The sequence below is a fragment of the Ammospiza caudacuta genome, chromosome 22, assembly GCF_027887145.1.
Source record: "Ammospiza caudacuta isolate bAmmCau1 chromosome 22, bAmmCau1.pri, whole genome shotgun sequence".
NCBI lineage: Eukaryota > Metazoa > Chordata > Aves > Passeriformes > Passerellidae > Ammospiza > Ammospiza caudacuta.
Genome location: NC_080614.1, coordinates 5352880 through 5373495, shown reverse-complemented (window position 1 = coordinate 5373495; position 20616 = coordinate 5352880). Strand labels below are relative to the sequence as shown.

The window sequence follows — 20616 nt, the reverse complement described above, 5'->3', positions numbered from 1 at the left end:
TTCAAGGAAGGTGCTGTACTAAAATTCTGAACTGTTAAAAGATATAAAAGAGGAGGGGAAGTTGCCATCTCAGCCAGCTGAGACTGGACTATACTCTGAACATCTAAAAATTAAAATTTACTCTAAAATATACTGTTTATGTAACTATGGATATTTTAATTTAACTCCCTAGAAGGTAGCCCTGGCTGCTACAAGTCCTACTACAACCCAAAAGTTGTAGGTGGTAACTCTATCATTGCATCATTTCTTAATTTAGGCAATATTTTAGCAAATTAATTAGTTAAGCATCTAATCCCCTTCTCTGGATACTGGGTTCTCTGCAGTATTAATGTTGTAAAATCCACTGCTGTTCTTTTAGAAATGGGATATCTGAGGGTGGGATGAAATGAAATCTGCAGAATTTGTAAGTAAAAACTCACTCCTCTGTTTATTCAAGTGAAAGGACATTAAGTAATGGGGAGAGTCTGTGTAAAATTGACACAGGGTGGTTGTTTTTACAGGCAATGTGATCTAACTCCAGTGTTAAGGAGGCCAGTTCATTAATAGGATTTTGAGAGGAAAATCTAGGGTTAATTAAAATATCCAAAGTTACATAAACAGTAGATTTTAGAGTAAATCTGAAATTTTTAGACGTTCAGAGTATTAGTCCAGTCTCAGCTGACTGAGATGGCAACTTCCCCTCCTCTTTTATATCTTTCAACAGTTCAAAATTTTGAACTGTTGTCCAAATAAAACCATTTCAGCAAAGGTGCAGCCTTTTCCAGAAGGTCTGCAGGCTTATTTCTAGATCCTTCTGGATCAGTTTTTGCTGCTCAGGCCAGCTGCTCTGTAATTGCCCAACATGAGGGTTCTTGCATCTTCCTGTAAAATTTCTGATTATAATGGCAGAAATAAGATAAAATAAAGGATTAAATGCCTCATGAATCTGCTGCTTGCATAAACACTGTGAAAGCTTCTTGATGTCCAAGGAAACAAAAGAAATCTTGCGCTTCTTACAAAGGACATTAGCACAAACCCAACTGACACAAACTATCCCATCTTGGCTTCTTTTGCTGATCCAAAGTGGCTGCAGGATTTCTGCTTGATTAGGAACCATTAGAAAAGCCTTGCTGACCTGACATTTGCTTTTAAAGAAATAGAAAGCACAACTGCTTCTTGCAGTTTCTCTCCCTCCTCAGCTCTGATACACTTGTTGCTTGATGCTTTGTTATTGCCTCTGATTTTCACTGGGGCTGTTTAATGGTTTTTCTCCAAAACAAACCCACAGAAGTGTGAAGATGTTGGGAGATAAAATCATCAAAGCACTGCAGGAGTGGAATATGAATCCAGGTGTCTCATAAACCTGAATTTTCATAGGGAAGGAAGAGTGAATCTTTATGAGGAGGTCAGAATTAGAGCTCTCCAAACAAGCAGTTGTCTTGTGGGTCACTGGCTGCCTGTGTGCTGTGCCCAAGGGAAAACAAGTGAGTCTGTTGTGTCAGCCAGTGAGGGATTGGTGAGCTGAGATATTGCCAGAGATATGAAGTACAATTTGTTTAAAGCACACAGGGCACCTCCAGAGCAGACCATAAGCTTCAATCCATTTTTGTCATGGACATTCCAGAAAGCTTCCATAGCAAAATTGCTTTTTATACTTCAGACCAGAAAGTGCCACTGCACACAGATAAAAGCCTAAACCTGAATTTTCATAGGGAAGGAAGAGTGAATCTTTATGAGGAGGTCAGAATTAGAGCTCTCCAAGCAAGCAGTTGTCTTGTGGGTCACTGGCTGCCTGTGTGCTGTGCCCAATGGAAAACAAGTGAGTCTGTTGTGTCAGCCAGTGTGGGATTGGTGAGCTGAGATATTGCCAGAGATATGCAAGAAAAATTTGTTTATAGCACACAGGGCACCTCCAGAGCAGACCATAGGCTTCAGTCAATTTTTGTCATGGACATTCCAGAAACCTTCCATAGCAAAATTGCTTTTTATACTTCAGACCAGAAAGTGCCACTGCACATAGATGAAAGCCTGACCTTTTTGTTCTGCCTCTAATCCTGTCTGAGCCCTCTTCCAGCTGGAGCTTCTGTGATTCCCAGAGGCAAATTCTTCACTGGCTTCCTGAGATGAGAAACATGTTTTTGTCAAAGTTGGAACAGAAAATAGGACAGGCCAGACTCTGCTTCTCTGCCCCAAAAGGCCACCCTGCTGACACCCCCATTGTGTTACACAGGACTTCAATCCACACCATAACTCTCCTGTCTTGGACAGATGTGGAAGAGGGGAGCCACTTGTAGGTCCATGAATTCCCTCTTTATACAAATTTTGAAAGGATTCAAGATTGAATCGAACACACATGTTACAAAACACCACAAAAAGGCCTCCAAATCCCTCCTCTAAACTAATTGGAAATAAGTCAGGGTTTTATTTTGGATTCAGCTTCTAATTTGTATATCCAAATGCAAACCATCTTTGATTTACCTGTTTTGAAAGAGAATACTTTGTTCTGTGTAAGAGGGTGACAACAGACATATTGTGCAGGAATGGAAAAGCACAAATCTTCCCATCTGTCATTATTTTAGAGAAAACATTCAAAGAGATTTGGGCAGAGACATCCCTTGGCAGAGACATCAGCCTTGGTGGAATTTGACTTCTTTATGTATATTTGAAAGATGGGTCTTTCCCAGTTTCATGGAGAGCTGAATATGGTCACTGAGGTAGCAATAGCTACAGGTGGGTGGGAGTAATTTTCAGGTTAGGTCAGTAGTTGGAGCTGACAAAAGCTGTTTTGCAGTTCTCTGCTGTTCTACTTAGGATTTGAATTCAGGATCCTGGTACATTTTGTAAAGAGGTAAAGTTTGGGGCATAGCTGGGGAGAAATCAGTTCCATGATTGCTGAGTGGGTCCTGTTCTTTCCTTTCCCCAGTAGAGATGGAGAAATTGAGCATCATCATTTGGCCTGAAATCCATCACCCTCATTTTCCTCCATTGTATTTTGTACCTGGGAATACTGTGGTACATGATAGCTAAAAACACAAGATCATAAAGTCAAGAACATGAGACAAATCCTTTTTGACTTCACTCATGATGTAATTCTGAAGTGATTGGGAGAACTGAGGCTAATCATGGTTTCAATTTGTATATGCCATGTGTTTATAATGTTGATTGATGTTACTAAATTCAAATATATCATTATTACTTGATTAGAAGCAGTTTTCTCCTGTCCCTGGAGGGCCAGATTAAATTGGAGGTGAGTTTAAATGCTTGCCTTCTCTGGGAAGCTGTTCTGGCAGGTGCATGCAAAGCTGAGACAAGAAGAAAAGCTCAGTGCCCTGTGGCTATTTATTTGGTAGCCATTCCTTGCAAACCTTTAATATGCATCTGGCAAATCTTAAATCTGGAATTCCTGGTGCTTGCTGAGGTGGCAAAGGCTCCCATCAGCTCTCAGCTGGCCCATTATGGAGCCCACACTGTTCTGTCCTGCTTTTCCCTCCCAGGAGGTGTGAAACTGCTCACCTTTGGCATTGGAGATGCTCATAAATGCTCCAACATTTACTCTGCTATAGCTTTATGGTCAAATAAAAACATTTATGGTTTTATTTTAAATGAGGATTGTGTTGTAAATCTCTGAAATTGTGTTGTAAATCTCTGAAATTATATGGGACAGGTGGAACAAGAGAGAGGGCTTGATAAGAAACAAAACACTGCTACTTCTCCTTTCTTTTGTGATTTCTTTTTTATTTAAGGCATCCCCTCTTTGCATAACCAATACACAAAGACTGGCTCTGTGTTTCACCTTTTTTTGCTAAATATCCTACTTAGCAATTTTTTTCTTCTCTGCTTTCTGGCTAATAAAAAGTAGGTGATACAATAAGTGATTCCTTTTGCAGGGTTAGCTAAGAAATTTATTGAACATTTTTCACTCATTTTTTTCTTCCTGATGATGACTTTTTTTCTTTCTTTTCTTTCAAATAAAAGCTGATTAATGTTTTTATTTGACTTGCAAGCATTTATATGCAGATTGGGAATTTTGATGACTGTGTGCAATGTGGTGTCTCCTTGCTGGAAGCCAAAGGGGCTGCTCTGGCCTGGAAGCACTCAATCACCACAACTCTTTATTGAAAACATTTCTTTCCTAGTATCAGTTTCTCAAACATTTTTGTTCCCAGAATGATAATATTTTTCAGTGGCATGATGGACATGCATTGGTTTTCTGAGATTTCTTGAGTCAAGGACTGGGGGATGCCTCAAGACAAATAAATAAATCATAGAAATGGGGAAAATGGCCATCAAAACCAATTCCTTTTGCCAGAGGATTATCTGTTCCCCCAAGTCTCACAAAGCAGCAGTGCCTTCCAATCCTAGAAGCAGCTCTCAACACTTCTTCAGAAGGAAAAACAAGCTTGGCTGAATCTGGTAAAATCTGCCATATTAGAGAATTTTTCTAAGCAAACTTGAGGAGACTGAAAAAAATAAGATATTATCTGCTTGTCTAGATTCTGCATACAAGCTGCTTTATTGCAGAAATAAAGTTTCTTTGTTATGTTTGGGATGCATTCTGGCAATAGGAAATGTGTGTGCTCCCTCATGGATAAGTTTGGGATTGCTTGAAAAGGCTCTATTAAAATAAAGGGTTTCTTCTTCTAATTTTTATGGGAAGATGAGGAAAGTCTGCTTGCTTCTGAGTTCTTGAAAATTTAATATATTTTGAGTGACAGAGAATATTGTCAATATCAAAGAGAATGGAAGACTGGAAAGCTCCCAGGATTCTAAAAGAGAACATTTCTAGTAAATATTACACATTCATGCCTTGGGTTTGTAGGGGAGAAAAAGCTCATTATTTGCATTCTTTTCCCACTGAACACAATAAAGTTGGTGTTGTGGTTTTGGTTTTCCAATTTAAGATTTCTCCAATTTTAAGATTTCCCAACCAATGCTGATGAGTGTGGCAGGTTTGGTGCTGGTTAATCACCAATGCAGGTTAATCATTGCTGTGAGGTTGGATTTTGATTCCCAGTTCATCTCTGCTTTCTGTTTAAATAACCTTTAAATATCCAAGCAATAGGAATATATTTCTCTTAAGTATTGTTCTTTTTTGTGATTCTAGCTCAGTGTACATGTAACCTCTACAGTTTTGATATCTTAATAATCAAGCAGTAGGTTTATGTGGCTTTTCACTACTAATAAAATTTGAAGCTTTAAATTTTTTGACCAAGATTTTTATATTAGGAAGTTTCTCAAGGGTAGTCACTTTTTATAGGGATAGACTGACAGAGCAATTGGAAAATGTTTTTCATCAGAGGGCTTGTTTACATTTTAATATCCCACTCATTTTAATGTCCCACTCATCATGATCAACTGCTCCAAACAGGTCAGGGTTGGACGTGATTCTGACTACAATACAAATACTGTTTAATAAACAGGAGGAAAATTTAAATTATATTGTTCTGCATAATCTAATTATGCAGTGAGCCCACATGAGCTGAAATCATACCTAAATTTTAGCGATAAGAATTATCTTATTATTTTGCAACTGATTTATGCTCATTTAGAGGGAAAGTATAAGGATCCTCTGTTTTGTTTGTTTTGCTAATCACTTTTTTTATTGAATAAAATGTGAAATGAAATGGGTATTAAGCACTGAAATTAGTGCATTAGTTCAAAGTATATAAAAGTCTAGTTATGACTTTTAAGTCTAGATATGACTTAGGAAGTCTTGTTATTTCTGTGGTCTCCCACTTGCAAGCATGGGGCCATCTTGAAATAGCTTCAGTATATTTTAGTAAGTTTGTTAGCATTGAAAAGACATAATTTTAAAATCTTTCCCTTGAGTATTGGTACTAGAAGGCTCTGCTGGCCCATAGCAGGCAGTAGAGCTGAATTCTTGGGTGTTTCCTGGGAGATATTACCAGTGCCCTACCAAACCTATACCTAAAATGTTCTAAATGCCCTAAAAATGTTTTTTTACACCCTCCTGCTAAGCCTTCAAGTAGGAGACAGTGGTGGAGGTTTTTTCTAGCTTTCTAACAGAAATGAACTGATGAATATGTTTTTCCCTCAGTGGATACGGAGAACAGCTGAACTTTTCCTTTAATATTAAACTTAACATTATTCTGAACTAGGAGTAATTGCAAGGAAATCTGTGAGTAAACAAAGACTTAAGTTACTGCTCCAACAGCATTGGCTCTCTCTATCTCACATCTGAGAGATGTTTTCCCACCTTCTCCTTTAATCCTTTAATTTTGTAATTATCTTTTTCCCGATAGAAGGAGGAATCCATCCCCTTGATTCTAATCCAGTCAACTGCCCCGATTTCCAGCAGCAGCACTGTGGCTAAAAACCCCTGGCAGCTCTGCCTGGCTGGAATATGAGCCCTCAGGGCCTTTTCTGAATGCCTGGATGCTTTTCTGCAGTGTTTTTGTTTCTGTTCAGTCTCCAGCGTGGTGGCTAGAAAACAGCTCTGTAGTGCTTTTAGGAGCGTTATGACATTTAGGGAGATTCTGTCTGAGCACAGATTCCTGAAGTTTGGAGGGACAGGAGCAGTGCCTTCATGGAAGGAAGGTGAATAGAAGGAAAGTACAGAATGTTTTATTTGCTTAATGTTTGTTTTGAATGTACCAGGTTAAATGGTGTGTATAGAAAATAGGCTGGGAGTGTATTGTACTTGTGGGTGCCCCAATGAAGGGAGGAATGATGAATCTGACTCCATGTTCTCAGAAGGCTGATTTATTATTTTATAATACTATATTATATTAAAGAATACTATACTATACTAAAGAATACAGAAAGGATACTTACAGAAGGCTAAAAAGATAATAATGAAAACTCCTGACTTTTTCCAGAGTCCCAGCACAGCTTGGCCCTGATTGGCCAAAGAGTGAAAATAACTCACAGCAGAATCCAATGAAACAATCACCTGTGGGTAAACAATCTCCAAACACATTCCAAAGGAGCAAAACACATGGGAAACAAATGAAATAAGAATTGTTTTCATTTTCTCTGAGGCTTCTCAGCTTCCCAGGAGAAAATCCTGGGTGTAGGGATTTTTCAGAAAATGTGAGTGCCACAGGAGCAAGGAGTCCCAACATTTACTGCTTTTGCAGAAATGGTCCTGAGTACAGGGAAAAGCAGCTGCTGGGAGAGGCTTATCCCAGTCAGAGGCTGTGAAAAACGCCAATCACTTGTTTTTAAATTTTTTTGAAGTTCAACAGTAATAAAATGGTTATTAAAATAGTAAATATGATTGGAGTTGGACAATTAGGATTAGGACAATATGAGGCAATAAAAACAAAGAGTTACAGACAGTCTGGGTACCTCTTTCTGAGCAAAATAAGCCCGAAAAAGGACCCACGTTAACAGAGGATTAACCCTTAAAAGCAACAGCCTGTTGCATATTCATACAGCTCATCCATGATGCATAAATTCCATTCAAACACAGGATTCTGTCTGGGCAGTGTCAGCTTCTTCCTCTGAATCCTGACAGCATCTTCAGGGCTGAGTGAGGCAGGAAGAAATTCGTTTCTTCTGATAATGGAGCAATAAATTCTCTTTCTCTGAAAGATTCAGGTGTCCTGTGGCTGCTATCTCGGTGCAAGTCCTTTCTTTAAAAAAGTATCCTACACAGCATAGTTCCTATTTTAACATTATGTTATCACCCAAAACTATATTTAAGACACTACTTAAGAAAATTAACACAGCATAACTTTCTAACATAACACATATAATATTCATTTTAATATTTGCAAAAAGCCAATCATAAAATACGTATTTTTCATAGATGCTTATCCTAGTCCACTAAATTACCTGTCACTGCTCATTGTGTTGTAGGTAATTTGTTACAGGAGAGTAATTTATGATTATTAACAACTACTGCTGTCTATTCTTGTAAATCAAAGTCTTTCTCCTTTCCCTCCCCATCTTTTCCTTCCCTTTGCTTCAACCTAACCATAAATAGATTTGAGACAGTTAATTCTGCTTTGGACAGTCAAGAAAGTTAGAAACAAAAGGAGTAATTGAGTGCACCAGGAAGTGGCAGAAGAGCATTGCTAATTGTCAGATAATAAAAGAAAATGGTCAATTTTGTCAGGAAGTGTTGTCAAGAAAGATAACTTGGAAGTAATTAACTGTCTGACATGCTGGAATGTGTCTGCCAATGGCTCTGTAAGTCATCAGCTCATGAAATGTGACAGCCATTTATGACTTTCATGAGGCTGCTGCCAAGCTTTCCCTTGGGAAACTAGCTGGAGTTTGTGTGGTCTTTGACTACTGTGTTAAGAAAAAATGGTCTTAGGTGCTTCCTATTGTTGGGTGCCAGTCATCTTGAACTGTGATTGTGGCTAAATCTCATTTTAGTTCAATCTGAAGGCCCAATATCCAGGAGTATTTTACTTAACCTTCACAGGTATCCAGAGTATGTCTGGGAGCTTGATTCTTTACTTGTCTCCAGAGCCAGGAGGCTTCCAGAGGCAGAAGAAATGCAGCACTCATTTGAAAAATTTCCCCTTTTTTTTGTCTGTGTATTACTCCCTTCAATACTTCAGATTTGCTTCTCTTCAGTGATCCCCTACCCTCTTGTAAGGGGGAAGTCATGGAGCCATCCCAATAATAAAATAAGAAAACAAATGTGAAATAGAAATTATTTCAGAGAATAGCTGCACATCATGAACTAGAGAATCAGGTTCAAGAGCAGCCTATTTGCTTGTGCTTCATAAAATTCAGCAGGCCTTGCAGCACAAGTGCTTCCCTGGTACACACTGAGGATTGGCTGTGATGGCAGCAGTTGCTGGCATGTTCTTGAAAACCAGCAAAAGAAAAGTGCCAGTGCAGAGGCTTTGTATGAAATATGAAACTGAAATTAGGGTTGCACACTTTATGTCATTTCCTGGTGACATTTGTCAGCTATTTTGATGATATAGACTGTTTCCTGCATCATTGATTTTTAGAGGAGCTGGTAGTCTGTTTAAGAGAATAGGGAGGGAAAAAGTTAGTACTGTAAAACTCTTAAGTACAGCTGTTTGAAAAATCATGCCTTTAAAATTATTGGCAGCTATTCTTCTGTCTATGCTGGCTGTTACATAGAATTGACAATCATATATATCATATCTTTATTTTGTGTAACAACTCTTCAGACTATGTGCAGAGAATGTGTGCACCTATTGTTTTGAAAATATATGGTCATTGTGTGCCTTATTCAGTTTAATTGTTCATGTGGAAGTCTAAACAAGGAGTGTTCCATTGGTAATTCTAAATGATAGACCTCGGTGTTATCAAGGAGAAGTTTCTATCAATCCCTAATATGCCAATTGTGTTAAATCATCTTTCTTTTCCTCCCTTTCCAGCATTAACAATAAACTCCAGCAGCCAGAAGCAGCTGCTGGTGTGCTGGAATATGCCATGAAGCACTTTGGGGAGCTGGTGAGTCCTGCTGGATAATCCACTTCTTCATCTCTTGTGTTTTTATGGTTTCTGGACTTGATTTTTGGTGGGTAGGGGTGTGTTTTCTCAATCAATCACATCGAGGTCCTATCTCTGCTTAAATATTTTATTGTTCATAAAGAAAGGCCTTTATAGGGCCTTTCTTTAGGTTTTTTTTAAGCTTTTTTTTAGTCCTTTTTCTTAGTTCTTTTCTGTTCTAAAGAAAGGCTGCTTACAGGGATGTTCAGTGGGCACTTTGCAGCAAATGCTGGATACAGGGAGGGCTGCAAAAAGCTGATTTGGAGGAGAATTTTGCAGCTGCTGTTGGTACTAAATGCAGCTGTGAGCAACCAGCAACTTGATGACACAAGTCCTTTTATTTAGGATAAGCTGGGAAGGGAGGGAGGGAGTTCTTGTTCTAAGCTTAAAGGATTTGAGAAACTGCATCAACACCCTCAAGATAAGGATTTAATGGAAATTCACCTCTACTCTCTCTCAAAAGTGTTCATAGGTATTATTTAGAATAACAAGTTAACCAATCCCTCACCAAAATCAAATAAACCATTTTCTATTTGTTGTGTGTCTTTCTCAGAGTGATGTACCTTTTATTATTTCTTCTCATTCTATGAGGCATTTAATTTGTGTTCAAAGACCAAACCACCTATGCTCTCCTGGTAAAAAAGATAATTTTGCAGTGGTAATTGTTGCAGTGTTTTAGAATAATTAGGAAAGGAAGGCAGCCCTGGAAGCACAGTAGATCAGCCTCTCTTAATAATAACCACCAGAAAGTGGGAACAAGGTATAAGCACAAAATGGTGGAAACCCTCTGGTGTAGGATTATGTGTGATTTTGACCTTTCTGGGAGAAGTACAGACTTCAAAACATCTTTGCAGCTTCTTATAATTCCTTGGGTGGATGGAGCAAAGTTCTGCATTACCTAACTCTGACTTCACTCTTCAGCAGCAACAGTCTAGCAGTAAATGAAGTTCAAAGCGCAGAGCTTGCCAGAATTGAAATTAAAAGAAAAGAAATTAAGAGGAGCTGTGAGCTCTACTTTCAGGGACTTAATTGAAATATGACTTAGCTGAGAATTTAAAGGGCTGAGTGGAAGACCTGGCATGCAAATTGTGGTTTATAGTGACCCTGCCCACAGGTCTGGGAAAACAATCTGCTCTGCAGCCTATGTCAAGACATGAGCTGCCAAAGACTGAGCAGAAAAACACTGGCAGAGAAAAGCATGGAAATCTATTAAGGCATTTTATTTCTTCAAAATGAGAAACAAAATCTAGAAAGAAAGACTGAAGAAAAGGGTTTAGCCACTGCTTGGCTAACTTTTAATGGCTTTGCTACAAACCATTGCCTTCCCTTGTGAAGGGTGTGATTGGGCCCCAACTTCAATTCTGTGCCTGCTGTATTAACTAATTGCCTAGCAGTAGCCAGATGCAAAGTTTGGCCTTTTTTTCTAGTTGGTCATTCCATTCCTGAACACAGGGCTGTTTTTCTTGTTTGAATGCATGTATGTGCAGCAATGGGAAGTGGAATATGTTATAGATTTACCCTTTTTCCTGTTCCAGTCACTCTACCTCTCCAAAAAGGAAAGCACCAGCTGCTGATCTGGTGTTTCAGTGGCACTGAGTGAGGGAGGTGATGTTAGATTAATCCCTCTGGTAAAACATTTCTGGGCAGGTGGAGCAGTGCCAGGATTCCAGTTTTCTCATTAGCTCAAGGCTCTTCTCTGTGTCACAGAAGTCCCTGAGGTTATTCAGAATGATAACAGGATGAAGTGACCAGCACAGACACAGAATTTCCTAGGAAAAGCTGTGGTAGTTATACACATTAATCCTGCTGTTTATTTTTTTCCCTTCCCTTAGGAAATCCAAGCTACCTGGTATGAAAAGCTTCATGAATGGGAAGATGCTCTGGTGGCCTATGACAAGAAGATGGACACAAACAAAGATGATCCTGAGCTGATGCTGGGACGGATGCGGTGCTTGGAAGCACTTGGGGAATGGTAAGAGGGGAATGCCTGAAGACCAAGGAAAATGGTGTCTTTGTGTCCTCTGGATGCTGTCTGCAGGTGCAAATTTTTTGCCTGAATTTCTATTTACTCCCACTTACTCTGAGTATTTGTGTGGCTTCTCACTTTGTTCATTGAAGTCAGAATTGGTAATGACATCTCTGAGCCTTTTGGGACTGGCCATCTGGTGAGTTAAGGTCTCTCTGGAAGAGAATCTGCAATCTTACAATCAGGTCAACCCCATTTATAACAGAGAAAGACATTGTAGATAGAGGAAACTACATATTGTAGGTAGAGGAAACATTAAATATTGTAGATAGAGAAAACATTGCATATTGTAGATAGAGGAAACATTAACCAAGTAAAACTTTTCAGAAAGAATCATAAAAGGAGCTGATTGTGACCCTCCTTTTAAACTCTGATTAAAACATAAACATTCTGTCTTTATTCAGTGTCAGATCTATGCTTTGTAGAAGCATGAGGTTTTCCTTTTTAGTCTTTTTCAGTTTTTTTAAGCCTTGTCTTTGGGGACATTTATTATTTCAAGTTTAGTGTCAGACATCTGTTGTCAACACAAAACTGATTCCAGTCAGTGTTTGTGACCGGGTGAGCTGCTGGTGACTTACAGCTTGCTACTTAACTGGGGGCTTCTGTTTTTTCTGGCTATTTAATTAAAAGAAGATAATTGGAGAAGGCACCCTGCTCACTGTGGCGTGCAGTTGTAGCCAGGGGCAGGTGTGGGTTCATCCAGGTTCCGCCTTTCTACTGAACTTTGCCTATGACAAGCTGTCTCCTGATGGGTCCTGACATGAACCCAGGGGATGGCACCACAGTGAGGAGATTCCTCTTCTCTAAAGTCATTTTACTGCTAGGAACAGAGCTGCTTGAGAAACACAATTCTGGCAGCATTTTTCTGCTCTTTTTCTATCCAAACAAGGGTGAGATATATAGGGTGTAGCTTTTCTGCTAGTAGGGAAAATAGGTCTTCTTACTGGGCTTTCCTCAATCAGCTTTTATACAAGTAGGCTGTTCACACCAGGGATTTGAAGAATTTTTCCCCCCTGCAGGATGTGTATTTGTGTCCTTTCTGAACCTCCTACTTATTCATGCATCAGCAACAAATCTGTGCAACAACAAAAGGACAATTTTCTTCTGTTGGAGCTAATACCATGAATATATTGGTAGTCTGTAGTCATGAGAGCAATCAGAGTCTCCAAATTCTCTTGTGGGGCTGGACTCCAACTCTGTGCAGGTGTTTTTACAATTCAGAAATGCTTTTGCAAAGTGCTGTCTGCTGCCCTGCAGCTGACTCTGGAGATGTCATCCTGAGCCTGAGATTCCATGGTTTGGCTGCTGGTACTCTTCAGTAGCATTCAACCTGACTGCCTGTGCTGCTGGAGTCTGCTTCACAGGATAAGGCAGATAATCTGGAATTATTGTGCAGCATCACTAGTTCTGTACTCTGCTGTGGTATTTTTAGAGTACACCCAAAACACTCTTAGCCTGATATAGTTATTCCTGTAGGACCTATAGTGTTTATCAGCATCTATGAGGTCCTGATTTACTGCTGTTGCTAGGTTTGGCTTGGCTTTACATTTGCTTTGGGGTTTGTTTCCCTCCTGGGCCATTAAGCTGTCAGAATTACTATCTTGCCTGTGGCAGCCCGTTGGTTCTGTTTGAATAACTCATCTCCCTTTTGGGAGGGGAGAGGATAACACCAGGGAAAGCAAATTGTGCTCCCTCACAGTTGGCAGCTGTTTCACTGCTACAGAGTATCCAGCCTGAGAAATCCTGGAACTGCAACACCCGGGGTAATTGGTTCTATTAGTGCAGCCTTCACAGTTGATTTGAAAGAAATAATATAAAAAATCCTGCTGCTTCCTCTCCACTGGAGATGAAAGACTCAGATGCCCTCTGAGATCCTGCCATGACAAGTCTTCCTATGAGGTTACAGCCACATTCATTCTTCAGTCTGTCTTCAGACTTGTGTTAATTCAATATGTTTGCTAGTAGGAGCCATGCCCAAGCTATCCAGATCTATGTTTCTTCTACTGACACTTACAAAAAATTTAAGCATCCTTTTTTTGGTGGTGGCTTGTTTATTTTCTTGAGAATTTTTTTTCTGTATTTATAAACTGGCATTATCAGTCCAAATTTAAAGCAGGCATTAACAGTCACTGAGGAACAAATGCACAGTTCTCTTTGGATGTGTATTTTCAAAACATAGGTGTACCTTGAAATTATTTTCTGATGATAGGATATTTGTCATCAAACTAGCATGGCTGAGTTGGCCAGAGGAGCCAAATATAAAGTATAAAAAGAAGAGTGGGGCTGGTTGTTGTCTTATCCATGGGAAATGGTTGTTTAATGAGGCAGAATTCTTGGAAGAGCCTTTTTCCTGATCAGAAATTGTGGATTCTTCTTAGGGGGCAGCTCCACCAGCAGTGCTGTGAAAAGTGGACCCAGGTGAATGATGAGACTCAAGCTAAGATGGCCAGGATGGCTGCTGCTGCTGCTTGGGGCTTAGGTAAGGTATCCTCCTGTGCTGGCCTGCAACAGCCCATGAGATGCAAGCACAGATAGATTTAACTTATTTCAGAACTACAGAATGCAGGAAACAGCAACATCAAGTAACCACATTATTGACATTGGGAAATGAAGTGTGTGTTGTATTTGTGAGGATGTTTTTACCCTCGTGGCAGGAAGGAATGATGCATCTGACTCCATGTTCTTAGAAGGCTAATTTATTATTTTAAGATACTATATTTTTATATTATATTAAAGATTTTAAGGTACTATATTTATATTATATTAAAGAATGCTAAACTATACTAAAGAATACAGAAAGGACATTTACAGAAGGCTAAAAAGGTAATAATGAAAACTTGGGACTCTGTAAAGAGTCCTGACACAGCTTGGCCCCAATTGGCCAGAGAGTGAAAACAACTCACAGCAGAATCCAATGAAACAATCACCTGTGGGTAAACAATCTCCAAACACATTCCACTTGTGAGCACAACACAGGAGAAGCAAATGAGATAAGAATTGTTTCCCTTTTCTCTCAGCTTCCCAGGAGAAAACTCCTGGGCAAAGGGATTTTTCAGAAAATATGAATGTGACAAGTGTCATTCCATATGGAAGTCCTTTGGAAAACTTGGATTTACATCAAGTCTCCCATTGTAGTCTCCAGTAACAGAGAGAGCAGATAATTGATTGCTTAAATTTTCACTTTTGCTTGGCTTTGCACTGAACAGAACTCAGGCTGGAAATAAGATTAAAATACTTTCTCAGATTTGTGGCAAATTCTTATTCAGAACAAGAACATTATCTGCAGAACATTTTAGAGGTTATGTCTGCAGAGTAGACAATCTTAAGTGAATAAATCTATAGTGGTCCAAATGTCCATTTGTGTTGTTAGCAAGATATTTTCTAGAGAGGCTGATGGATCACTTGCTCTCTGCCAGCCTTTGCTGAGAAAAATTCATCTTTTGCTTTGTAGGGCATTCATTCATTCAAATGTTCTGGAAGTGTCAGAATTTGAATTGTTTCATCACAAAGAATGAAAGAACCTTTGCCACCAGGATAGCAATTTGTCTAGAAGAAAAATGCTTTTTTTCTTGTCTGTAGCTGTGTATGTTTATGTATCTAACAGTGTCCCTACCAAAGACAAGCTGTTGGAGAGCTGACTGAAATGCAAAAGTACCACACAACACCCAGGCCTAGGCACTGATGTCTAAGCATTATATCATAGATCTGTTCTGCTCCCACACTGCAGGGAAAGCTGTTGTGTTGCTGAGGGTATTTGTGTCTCTGTGTCTCTGCAGGTCAGTGGGACAGCATGGAAGAATACACCTGCATGATCCCCAGGGACACCCACGATGGTGCTTTCTACAGGGCTGTGCTGGCACTGCATCAGGACCTTTTCTCACTGGCTCAGCAAGTAATTATCCTCTTTATTGGTAGCCCAAAATTTGGTTTAAGATGTTCTAGGCTGCAGAGTTTCATGGAAAAACAGCCTGTGATAAATCAGTTGGCTATAAGCTATGAATTGCCCAATAATGTGTTTTCCATGGATATATTAAACCTGGGTGATAGATATTTCCAGAAACATAGCAGTGAATGTATTGACAGATAGCAGTGATCCAGTGCTGTAGAACATTAGAATTCCTCTGTCATTTTTTGGCTTCTTTTATTCTGTGCCTCTTTTCTAGACAGGCAGGACACAAGGATTATCTCAGCAGAGGTTCTGTTCTAAAGGCATTGATTGTAAATTTCCAGGAATGCCTGAGACACCTGTAAGATTCCTAATGGATTTTTGTGCACTTCTGTCTCTTACAGCTTTTCCAGTGAAGTGCTCATATATATCATGTACAATAATCTTAATTTTTCTGGTAGCACTGATAAATCTCAAATCTTAAATTGAGGTACCAAGGCAAGGAATGAGTCTATTAAACAGAGCTTGTAATGATTGTATTTGTAATGATTGTATTTGTAATGCTTGTTTGTCACAAATAAGATTTGCAGGGTGACTCTGTAGATGTGAAACGTGTTGTTTACTTTCCAAGGAAGCTCAAGTCCCATTTCTCAAAATTCTGTGCTGGCTTGCCAGCTTAGATAAAGGAGTAATTCAATCTATGCTGTCAAAACCCATAGATAGATTTTTGGATGATGTGCACAGTAAAATTAACCAGGCATTCAAAAAGGTAAAGTTTGTGATTAACCTTTAACATTTTAAACAGGAAAAGCTATAGGTGAGAGGTTATATAATGAGTAGAACTAGAGCAGGATTTATTTCATGCTTGAAGAGCCTGTCTTAGTTTGAGGATGAGGAATGAAATTTGCTGTCCTGTAAAATTCATAAAATCCTGTTGGGTTATGTAAAACAGTGAAAGCTATTTTCTTGCACTGTGTGGTATCAAGAGACATTTCTTTAGGCTCTTTTGCACTAAAATGTGAACCTTTCCTCCACAAATGTTAATGATGATCTCTACAGTCATAGTAGGATTGGAAATACTGCAAACTTTGATTGTCTAGGAAGACAAACTTCAAACTGTGCAGGTGATGAATGAAGGTCCCTTGACTTCCCTTATCTATGCCCTGGCCACTGTTTTCCTGTCAGATCTTTCTATTTATATGATCCTTTCCCAGAGAGAGCAAAGTGAGAACGATGCCAGCTTTGTTCATGAGATGGAACAGCAGCTTGAGCAGTTGACTCTAGATAAAACACACTACCTTTACCCCAAAATCTTCTTCTATTTCAGTGCATTGACAAAGCCAGAGACCTGCTGGATGCTGAGCTGACTGCCATGGCAGGAGAGAGCTACAGTCGCGCCTATGGGGTGAGTGCAGCTCTCAGAACCCAGGACATCCCTCTGGAACCCAGGACATTCCTCTGGACCTGTTGGAACCCAGGACATCCCTCTGGAACCCAGGACATCCCTCTGGCTGCCCTGGAGGAGTCCAGACCCTGGCAGGGGGCTCAGAGACCTTGGCACAGAGTCAAAAACACCAGTGCCTTCAATTTTAACCCATGGAAACAATTCCCAACTTTGTGTGAGGATTTACAAGCCACAAGAGTTTGAGTAGAATGATAGTTAATTTGTCACAGGGTGAAAAAGTAGAATTTTGGGGTTTTTAGAATGGGGGTTCAAGAGGCAAGGTGGAGGAATCTGGGTGTGTCCTGTCCTTCTTCTTCTTGTCCTCCATCTTCTGCTGTGATGGTGGCACTTTTGGATTGGTTTAGAGTAGAGACAGAGTGTCTAACATAGGTGATAGGTATTGGAAAATTATTGTAAATAAAGTACACGTCGTTCTTAGTATAAAAAGCCAACAGCACCCCAAGGGCAGTCAGTGTGCCACAAACTGACCTGCCAGACAGATCTCAGCAGGTCAGAGAAAGAATGGAATAGATTAGAGAAAATAAACAACCTTGAAAAGCAGAACTGACAAATCTCAACAACTTCTTCAGCCACAGGGCTGGAAAAAAGAGACTTTCTAATAATTTCAACCACACAAAACACAAGACTCAGCCTTCATTCCCTTCCTTCATTGCTGCTTCAGACTATCTCTAAAAGTTGCATAAAACTTCAGAGTAGTGCTTGTCTCCAACATTAAGACCTATGTAGGCCCACAAGTTAAATGGCATTTGTCAGATAAAAAATGCAACTGTGCAGGAGCAGCTTTGGGATGAACTAAAAGTGAGTGAAGTGAGGTCCACCCCCTCAAAAGAAATAAGAATTGACATTTGGGATGTCAATAAGAATTGACATTTAATTTGAGTTTGAATCAGCAGGTCATCTAGGTACCAGTATATAGCAGTTGGTCCTTTATCTCTTGGGTAGCCAATATACTTCAAATTTTGATGCCAAAATACTGCTCCTTAATGATAGATTTGTTCTGCAGTGATTGGGATGGAATGTGATTTTTTCCCTTCAGGCCATGGTATCCTGCCAGATGCTGTCAGAGCTGGAAGAGGTGATCCAGTACAAACTTGTCCCAGAGCGCCGTGAGATCATCCGCCAGATCTGGTGGGAAAGGCTGCAGGTACATCCCTGGAAAGGTCCAGGATGGAGATGCTGATGGGCTGGCATGAATAGCTTCCTTCTGAGTCAGTGTGGTGGCTCAGCAAATGTCTCTTTCCATCCATACTCACGTGGCTGTGGGCTCCATCTCCTTTGTGCTTCTCATTGCCTGGGGTTTCATTTTGGCTTTTGTATTTTCTCAAATTAATGTTCCTGAGTTCTCAGCTCATAGGACACTTTAAAAGGTTGAACTAAACCTTGAAATAGATGTGTACAGAAAAGAGACACTAGTAACATCCCCAAGGCTGCTCAGTATTGGATTATATCTGGAGATACTGGTTTAGATCAAGCTAGTTTGAACTTTTTACCTGCTGGCTGGATTTTAAGTGAATTCTCTCCAAATGTTGGAAAACTGGTCAGAGAATTCACATGCTTGTAAAATAAAAGATTGTCCTGTTTTGGACCTCTTACAAGAACATTTCCAGCTGATTGGTAACATTTAGGGACATTGCTTAGTGGTGGAATTGGCACTGTTAGGTTTATGGTTGGACTTGATAATCATAAAGGTCTTTTCCAACCTAAATGATGCTATGATTAATCTTGACCTTTCAGAAGAGACTTTTAGCAATGTTGGTTTTCCAGTATTAAAAGAGAAGTTTGTGCCTTTCTTACATTAAACATCAAAAATCCAAAGTATCTCTGAAAATTTAAATCAGACAAATATTTGACACTTTTTCCTTACAAGAGGCATCCCTGCAGTGAAAGTGAATGTCCTCAGATGCAGTAAAATGTTTAATAACAGTAAACTGTTTAAATAAAGGTGGGTGATTCCTGTAGGAGAAGGGGGTAAAAAAAGGGCATAACTGAGGTGAAATGCTGCCTGAAGGAAGAACTTCTTCCTGGCAGTGCTAGAATCTGCCACCTTATGAAAGGCTGCTGTATATTTTTTAGCTGTTTGGGAAACTGTGGCAAAGCTTTTAGTCTCCCATCTGCATTCCAGTCTGGAAAAGCTCAGGACTATTCCACTGGGGTAGAGAAGCTGAAGTGGCAGGAAGTGTAATGTCTGAATATAGCTTTTTATAGTTCTGAAAGCAGTACAAGCAGTTCTTGAATGTTTTATAGGTGTTTTATAATAGTTTTTAAATGCCTGTTGGAAGAAGTTTATTTGGGTATTAGGGAACAAGCTTTTCCTAACTTCCCAATCCTCAACTTGGGAGAAAAGAAAAAGTGAAAGAATAACTTCTTTGGTGCTAAAGTCCTTGCTGTCATTGGAAAATCTTTTGTTTACCTCAAAATCAAGTAGTTTCTGGTTGAATAGAAACTTTGGATAGACTGTTACCCTGTACTTGGCCACTACATCAAGCACCGTGGATTTAGTTGTTACATCCCTTCCGCAATTCTACGTCTCTGTAATATCCTTGAATGTTTGAAAAACAAACTCACCCTGCTCTGTGTTGTGCCTCTCCCATCAGACAGACAAGAACCAGACAGTGCTTGCACAAGCAGCACAGCAATTGGAGCTGCATTTGTGGCAGAAAACCAGTTTAGAGGTGCCAGCCTCCAAAAGGAATGCATGCAAGGCAGAGAAAAAGGGCAATGACAAAAATACCTTTGAAACCATTTGGTTTTCTACCATCTCCATGTTGAGATTTAAACCAAAAATAGGTGGAGAAGGCACTTTGACTCACTTTGGAGTCGTATGAAGAGTTTTTCTGATTCATTAATGTGTTTCAGCTTTAGGAGCTTTTCTCCTCTTTCCGTTAGAGGAAAAGCATATCATTAGATATGCTTAGCATATCATTTGCATATCATTACACAGCAGGCACTGAGCTGCCTGCAGATTGGGAGAGTCAGGGACTGAACCTTCCTCACACACTGCAGTGTTAAAGAAATAGACTGTTGTAGATTCATGGTGGGCCCTGTGTCAGGGAGGAATGATGCATCTGACTCATGTTGTCAGAAGGCTGATTTATTACTTTATTATACTATATTATATTAAAGCATACTATACTGTACTAAAGAATACAGAAAGTATACTTACAAAATGCTAAAAAGATAATAATGAAAACTCGTGACTCTTTCCAGAGTCCTGACACAGCTTGGCCTCAATTGGCCAATGAGTCAAAACAATTAATATGAAACCAATGAAACAATCACCTGTTGGTAAACCATCTCCAAACACATCCCCCACATGAGCACAACACAGGAGAAGCAAATGAGATAAGGATTGTTTTTCTTTTTCTCTGAGGCTTCTCAGCTTTCCAGGCAAAAAATCCTGGGCAGAGGAATCATATTCAGAGAATGTGAATGCCACAATAGACAGTTCCTGTGAATTATGGGCACAGAAGTCTCTATCTTGATGGAATTCCCTTCAGATTCTGAATCAAGGTTCTGTGCAGTACACTGGAGACCAAACACTCACAAATTCTCTTTTTTCCTCTCAGGGCTGTCAGCGCATCGTGGAGGACTGGCAGAGGATATTGATGGTCCGATCTCTTGTTGTGAATCCTCATGAGGACATGAGAACTTGGCTCAAGTATGCCAGCTTGTGTGGCAAGAGTGGGAGGCTGGTGAGCATTGTCAGGCTCTGTCCTCTTCTGCAGGTTTTGGGATTATTTGCTATACTGTTCTGCTTCAGCCTTGAGCATTCCTAAATGCTTTCATTGCCCAAGTGGGATGGGCTCTCCT

The 20616-nt window shown here is 39.8% G+C and overlaps 1 protein-coding gene across 1 annotated transcript in view; it reads left to right on the top strand.

Moving 5' to 3' along the window:
* MTOR (mechanistic target of rapamycin kinase) overlaps window positions 1-20616 on the top strand; it is a 73018-nt gene that overhangs the window by 31210 nt on the left and 21192 nt on the right. The window contains exons 30-36 of the mRNA XM_058818885.1: window positions 9315-9390; window positions 11262-11401; window positions 13834-13934; window positions 15232-15347; window positions 16669-16746; window positions 17843-17950; window positions 20373-20498. Of these exons, the coding sequence (XP_058674868.1) occupies window positions 9315-9390; window positions 11262-11401; window positions 13834-13934; window positions 15232-15347; window positions 16669-16746; window positions 17843-17950; window positions 20373-20498 (745 nt within the window). The remainder of the gene's footprint in view (window positions 1-9314; window positions 9391-11261; window positions 11402-13833; window positions 13935-15231; window positions 15348-16668; window positions 16747-17842; window positions 17951-20372; window positions 20499-20616) is intronic.